General features: G+C 47.5%; 1 protein-coding gene across 1 annotated transcript; it reads left to right on the plus strand.

The window, feature by feature from the left end:
* The first annotated feature begins 483 nt into the window (after positions 1-483).
* LOC121133928 (keratin-associated protein 5-1-like) lies at positions 484-6,782 on the plus strand. Its single transcript, XM_040731171.1, has 2 exons — positions 484-491; positions 6,236-6,782. The coding sequence occupies exons 1-2, from the start codon at positions 484-486 to the stop codon at positions 6,780-6,782; spliced, it is 555 nt and encodes a 184-aa protein (XP_040587105.1).
* Positions 6,783-7,555: the final 773 nt, after the last annotated feature.

Genomic DNA, 7,555 nt, shown 5'->3' on the forward strand with positions numbered 1-7,555 from the left:
GGTAGTTTGGGCCGGCCATGAACCCACTATATATCCCAGGCTGACCTGGAACTTGCAGCTATCCTTCCTGCCTCAGCCCAATTGCTGGGATTACAGCTACGTCCTGAAGCAGAACCAGGACACTGGTCATGGCATTTAGGAGTCTTACCTAGGGACTGATTCTTCAGGTCTGGCGCCTGGGCTCAGCTCTGTTGTCTGCTGGGCTATTGACTGCTCAAGACATCACGGGAAGCTTTACGTGTAGACTGAAATACCTTCAGAAGACTTGATCTCAAAGCTCAGCTCCACTCCACATAGTGAGTATTTCTGTCTATAAAGGACACATTCTAGGCCTTTCAGACTATTGCCCAGGGGTAGACAGGTGTAGGTAGTATACCAGCTGTCCAATGACACGTAAATGCAATTTTGTGTAATTATGTCTAGAATCCTGCCTGGGGTTTTAGCAGGGGAGGTGCTCCGTGTTGTTCCTCCAGAAGCCACGCGATGTCGCTGTGAGAGGCCGGCTGTTCCGCAGCCGGGCATTCTCCAGAGGTTCCTCTTGCCGCCTTTCCCGGTCCATTCTCCTCACTCTCTATCGTGTTTCAGAAGTAGCAGTACATCCCGATGCAGGTGCAAAGATGCCGAAGAAAGCCTTGCCAGCACGAAGCGCACCTCGGAGCATCCAACCCATCCAGGATGGGACCCGGCTGACAGTTGGAAAATGCCTCCTCTGAAGACCGAGTTTCAAAAAGGTGCAGGGTCCCGATCCAGTTCCCTGGAGCCCCCTTATGTCTTCTACTCCCATCCAAGTAGTTATAACTCACCAAATTCTGTCGGAGCAACTCTAACTACGCTCGACCAGGCTCCTTCTGAGGACAGAGGGGACCTCACTCTCGCAGGCCCTTGTTCTTCAGACTCCATTTATTGTCTTTAGGATTTTAGGTCTAACCGGCAGAGGGAAATTATAAGCCGTTCCCACTGAACCATCAACATGGCACAACACACCAGGAATCTCCTGTTTTGATAGTTGCCATCCCTAAATGGGTTTTGAGTCTTGTTCTCCAGTGTATGTGTGTGTACATGACACAGGCATGCTTCTAAGTGTGCACTATTTATTGTGAATATACACATTTTATCTTTTTATGCTTCAAATACTAGTGTGTTTTAGCATCTTGCTTTCCACTGGGGCATGGGAGCATCTCCTGCAGATTTAGCATCAGAAAGGAGTTTAAAGAACTCTAAAGACAACAAACTAAGTCTGGGCATGGTGATGCACGCCTGCATCAGGAGGACTGTCACAAGTTCCAAGCTTGGTTGTAGAGCAAGACCATACTGAAAAGGGAGCAAAACCTGAGAGGAGTAAGCATACAGCTATGACCGCTTCAAAACCAGCTTTATAAGACCAGGAACAACTTCCATTAGTGAGCTTGAAAACTTGGAGGAATGGACACATTTCCTGGGAAGTGAAATTGTCTAATTATAGGAAATAATTTTGAAAAGTTGGACAAACCAATAAAACCTTGGATGTCACTGAAATGTTTCTCAGATCTTTGGCCCCATAAAATCCCAAACTTGGAAGGTTCACACCTGAGTTCTCATAGATGTTCCTGTGAATGGAAAAATTACCCAAGAGGGAAAGATGAAGACTTCGAAGCAAGAAAGGGCTGTCACATCAGAGATGGAGACCCACAGCATCGCCCGCCAGAGTACACAGCTTTTAAATCAAATATTTAAAAAGTCAATGTGGCTATTTTGTGTAATAAGGCACAACCAAAGAGAGTCTATACAAGAATAGAGGAAGGATTCACTGTCAGAAAACATTGTGGGCTGCAGAGATGGCTCAGCCATTAAAGGCTAGGCTCACAACCAAAAATACAAGAAAAACCCTCATAAGGCAGATGTGACTGCCATGCCCAGGATCCCAGCAAGCAGGAGGATGACTGCTTCAAGTTCGAGGACAGCCTGGGCTATACAATGAAGCTGTGTCTCAAAAGGGGGAAGGAATGGTAGGAAGGGGAGGGGGAGGGGGTGGAGATGACTCAGTTGGGAAAGCGTCTGCCTTGTAAACATTAGGACCTGACTTTTAGTCTCAGAACCTGAGCAAAAATGCTGGCAATTGCTGGGAATGGTGGCACAAGCTTTGAACGCTGGCACTCAGGGTGTAGGTAGGCAGATCTCTGTGAACTGGAGACTAGCCTGATCTGTACAGCAAGTTCTAGGACAGCTTAGATAAGAGTAACACCTCATTTAAAAAACAAAACAAAACATCCAGGGCAGGTAGTGCATGCTTGTAATTGCAATGCTGGGTAGGTAGAATTTGTTATGAAAGAAAATTCTTTAACAAAGTCTTTGTAGCCCACACAAGGTTTTGTAACTTCTATCTTATACCACAAGTAGCACAGTTGTATACAAACTGTACTTTCAGTCAACCGTTTAACATGCTTCTTGTTTATCTAAAACGCTTGCTCTATAGGATTAGATATCTCTAAATCCTGTGATGAGCTTTGCTCTCTCAGCCTCAGTTTCCATCTGGGAGCAGCAAAGCAAAACTATCCCACTGAATTTCCAGTCAAATTCAAAATTGACATTTCGCTGGGCGGTGGTGGCGCACGCCTTTAATCCCAGCACTCAGGAGGCAGAGGCAGGCGGATCTCTGTGAGTTCGAGGCCAGGCTGGACCAACAGCCTCCAAAACAACACAGAGAAACCCTGTCTCATAAAACAAACAAACAAACAAAATTGACATTTCAATTAGTTGTTATTTTATTTATATTTGATGGATGTAAAGCTCTATATAACTACTTTGGTCTTTCTATTTCAAATGTTATAGCTAACTATTAAATTCCTGCACTTAGCTATCCACTTTCAAAGAAAGAGAGAAAAAAGAGTCAATATTTCCCTATAAATTAATATAGTCCAAAAACTGATCCTAAAATTCTCACATTCACACACACAAATTTTAAGATAGGCTTGCCAAAAATTAATTTTATTATGGAATGGGTTAAGGAAAAGATACACACAAAACTGATGGGGTCAGAGGTTTACTGCTGTGGATTCTGGGTTCAAATTACACTTTGCCCCAATTTGTTTTAACACATAGTAGGTCTGAAAAGGATTAGTCATCTGGACGCTCCCTAGGGAGCACGGAGCTGGCAAAAGCTTGATAATTGCACAGTTCACAAACCACAACAGAGATCTCCCCAACACCCCTGCTTCTATCTCATCCCAATGGCTCAACAGATACCCAAAGACCAAGATATTTCAGCCTTCCAGAACTCTGAAAGACAAAGCCAATCTGCTCCAGCCTGCAGGGCACAACGGTTCAAGCCCAGGGCACCTGGAATGAATGAGACAAGAGACAAGGGGGAGATGGACAGCAGGACAACATGGCTGATCAAGCTGCTGTTTGATGAAAGTTCTGTACAGGCTTACATAGGGGAATATGGCTTGTTCATGGGGCGGAGGTTGTTAGATCCAAGATAGGGGGAGGGGGAGCCGAGTGAGGGGAGTGAGGCAGGGTGCTGTGAGGAGCAGGAAGCATTTGATAGGAGAGAGAGCAGGAGATCTCACCAGGGAATGTAGGTGTTAGTGAGGCATTATTATCTCTGGCACAGGGCCATGTGTGGGAAGGCGCCTGAGTTTTGGGATGTGCCCTGAGGTAAGATGTAGATCCAGTGACCTGGTCCCTAACACCAATCATCAAACAGCAGTGGCTCAAATGGTTGGGAAAGAATCTAAATAGCTCAATGGAACCCCATACCCACAGGAGTACAAGGCCCAATGTGTACCAACTAGGGAGAAATTCACTGAGGGTCAAATTTTCTCAGAGTCTAAAACAAAAACCAAATACATGTTTTGAGACTGAGACATGTGGTAACTCCTAGACAGTAAGGGTGAGATCTATGATAAACCATGAACTAGATTGATGGGCCCTCCACTGAGTGAGCCAATAATTCTGGAACCAGTCAGAGGGAAGATATTTACTGAGCGTGCATTCCTTACTGGCTCTGCCTCTGATGTGCTCAAAAATGGCCCATCTCAATTAGATAACTCCAGTCTCCACCATAAGGCTCAGAAAAGCCCACTGGGCCCCTCCTATGACTGGGGGTTCTTCCTCACTTTCCCTTAGTACATCTGCAGCTTTGGAGACTATCAGTCATCCAGTACCATTGCTGTAAGAATAAAATCTGATAGTTCATTCAAAGGTGCCTTGAGCCAGCATAGGTCCAAATACAGATGAACAGAAAAACACTGGACCACTGTTAGTCATCCCCACCCCCAAATCCTGCAACCAGACTAGGAGTCTAGAGTGGACGCTCACTGATGGCCAAGCTTGTCCAGCAAGGCCACATACCTGATACACTTTAAAGTGAACAGGATATAAAACGAAGAGATAAACCCACACACATTTTGTTGTTGTTGAGAAGCAGCAGAAAGATAGGACCAGATGATGGCTACGAGTGTACCCTCCTAATTACTCAGCCGAAAAGGAAGGGGTGGGGGCCTTTTTGCCACACATGCGGGCTATAGGATGTGTTCTTTTCACTCATGCAGTGTACCAACCATTCTGGACTGAGGCCCAGCCTTGCAAAGTCGTAAAATCAGCATTCTCACTTTTGCTGCTCTGAGCCTCCAGTGCTCTTATGTACAAAGTAAGGATCCCTGTGTCTCACACTAGCTTCCCAGTTAAGCTCACCCAGAGCCTAGAAAGGCTGTTGCTCTAAAAAAAAACATATCAGCTTCTCTACTTTACCCACAGAGGTGAAAACAACTGATGCTCTCTGGAGTGGGAAGATGAGGAAAGTGTCTTAGGTAAAGCAATTCTGCCCCTGTGTGAGTCCACTCAACCTTCCTCCTCCCATCATGGCTCTTACTGTGAGGGTCTTCTGACTGGCCACCAAAGTTCTTACTGAGGTTCTTAGGGTCAGGAGCCTGGGTCCTGGCAGCCCTAACAAGCTAGGCTCAACCAATCACCTCCAATAGCAAAAACCAGAGACAGGAGATTCACCCACTCACACTGAAGAGAAGAGCAAAGAGGGCCAGTTCATCTTCTGGGTCCTGGCATGATGTTCTGATTAAAAGGGAGCAAGAGGTACACATAGCTGAGCAGTCCCGGTCAAGATGTGGTCCAGCCCATCACTGACCCTTCATTGCCTTGGCTCCTGCAAGGTGATCTCTTCCCTCTTAATAAATCCTCTCCTTCCCCGAAACTGTCGGTCCATACAACTCTTTGTAAAAAGGCACAAGAACCTGGGAACTCAGAATCTGTCCTCTAGACTTATATCTGTGTCTATGGCAATGGAGGCTCACTATGAAGTCCTGGTTGGTCTGTAACTCACTATATAGACCAGGCTAGTTTAGAACTTTGAGATCTGTCTACCACTGTCTCTCAGGTACTGGGATTAAAGGTGTCCATCACCTCAACTGGCAAAAGTTGGTTTTACAACACTAACCTTACACTTGATGACATTTTCCAAGAAAATAAAGCCATCTTGGGGAGACAGAACAGGGAAATTCAGCCAAAGCATCCTTGTGGAAACCCAGATATGGCATGTCCCATGTAAAGAAGAGGCAGGTGACCTGGAGAGTCATAGGATTCAGGTCCAATGAGGAAGCTAACAAAGTGACAGACTGGAGAAACTGAGTGTTGAGGTGGATGAGTGGCAACCTGAAATCCAGGAAGCAAGCAAACAAACACCCAGGAAGTGCAACAGTCATGGGATGGGAGCAATGCTTACTGCTGTGTCTTTTTACAGCTCAAAGGAAGGGGCCTGAGCATATTCTGGACACTTGTTAATTTTTACTGGGAAGCATCATTCCCTGAAAAGTGTGACAGTCTGTTTGGGAAAGACACAAGGAAACCAGATGTAATAGATAACACCATGCAGAAGAGAGTCCTAGACTATGACACAGACAGGAACCAGGAAGTGACCATGTGCAACCTCAACCTGACCCTGGACAGGGTTATAAAGGCCTCAGACCCAGGAGGCTCCACACCTGCACACGTTCCTCTACACTTTCTCCTCTGACCTACTTCATCCTCAACCCAACACCAGAACCATGAGCTGCTGTGGCTGTTCCGGAGGCTGTGGCTCCAGCTGTGGGGGCTGTGGCTCCAGCTGCTGCAAGCCTGTGTGCTGCTGTGTGCCTGCCTGTTCCTGCTCCAGCTGTGGGGGCTGTGGCTCCAGCTGTGGGGGCTGTGACTCCAGCTGCTGCAAGCCTGTGTGTTGCTGTGTACCTGCCTGTTCCTGTTCCAGTTGTGGGGGCTGCAAGCCCTGCTGCTGTCAGTCCAGCTGTTGCAAGCCCTGCTGCTGTCAGTCCAGCTGTTGCAAGCCCTGCTGCTGTCAGTCCAGCTGTTGCAAGCCCTGCTGCTGTCAGTCCAGCTGCTGCAAGCCCTGCTGCTGTCAGTCCAGCTGCTGCAAGCCCTGCTGCTGTCAGTCCAGCTGCTGCAAGCCCTGCTGCTCTTCAGGGTGTGGGTCATCTTGCTGTCAGTCTAGCTGCTGCAAGCCCTGCTGTTGCCAATCTAGCTGCTGCAAACCCTGCTGCTGTCAGTCCAGCTGCTGCAAACCCTGCTGCTGTCAGTCCAGCTGCTGCAAGCCCTGCTGCTGTCAGTCCAGCTGTTGCAAGCCCTGCTGCTGTCAGTCCAGCTGTTGCAAGCCCTGCTGTTCTTCAGGCTGTGGGTCATCTTGCTGTCAGTCTAGCTGCTGCAAACCCTGCTGCTCTTCAGGCTGTGGGTCTTCTTGCTGTCAGTCCAGCTGCTGCAAGCCCTGCTGCTCTTCAGGCTGCGGGTCATCTTGCTGTTAGCATAGCTTCTGAAGCCCTGCTGCTGTATCCCCATGTGCTGCCAATGCAAGATCTGAGGTTCTTAACTTGATCCTGTCCTAAACTGGCTTCCTTAGCTGTGGCCTTCAGTTTATCACCAGGTTTCACAGGTACCTTTAGCACCTCTGCTTTCCACAGTACCAAGTCAAAATTGGTTTCCAGTTCCCAAGAAGAGGCCATCTTCTCATCCACGGTCTCATAACAAATTCTTCTCTGGAGTCATACTACCTATAGTGTCTTCACCATAGCCGACCCACATAGCCATCTGCACCCATGAGACATTCCTGCCAAGTCTTTTTAACTTAGCAGGAGCCAGCCCTTGGTGTTGCTGCAATAAGGTGAGTATAAAGACTTTTCTTGGACTGGTATGCCAAGAAATAGCAACCCCTGCTTTTATCTTACATTGAATATCACAAGCCAAATAAAACAAATTCACATGAACCAACTGCAACCATGCCTTATTCATTCTGTAACTTGCTATCACTCCATGGTTTCCACTTTTCCTAGTTGTTTTGTGTGGGACTCCACAAGCCTCACGGTGGTGCTGGGGGCAGCTAAGGTCTCTCCTGTCTCACATCTCCTTCTATCTGTCTCCTCCCTCCCTCGGGACCCTGCTCTATTTGTGCCTTACTAGATTTGGTTGGAGCGACACCAAACTGCTAGGCCAAAGAGGCTCTGAAGCTATGGCAGCTTCTGGCTGGGTCAGACCCACCCCTCTGACAACTCCCTTTGGAAGGCTCTGACATTTTCAGTGG

Source organism: Mesocricetus auratus, unplaced genomic scaffold (assembly GCF_017639785.1).
Source record: "Mesocricetus auratus isolate SY011 unplaced genomic scaffold, BCM_Maur_2.0 Super-Scaffold_4256, whole genome shotgun sequence".
Lineage (NCBI taxonomy): Eukaryota > Metazoa > Chordata > Mammalia > Rodentia > Cricetidae > Mesocricetus > Mesocricetus auratus.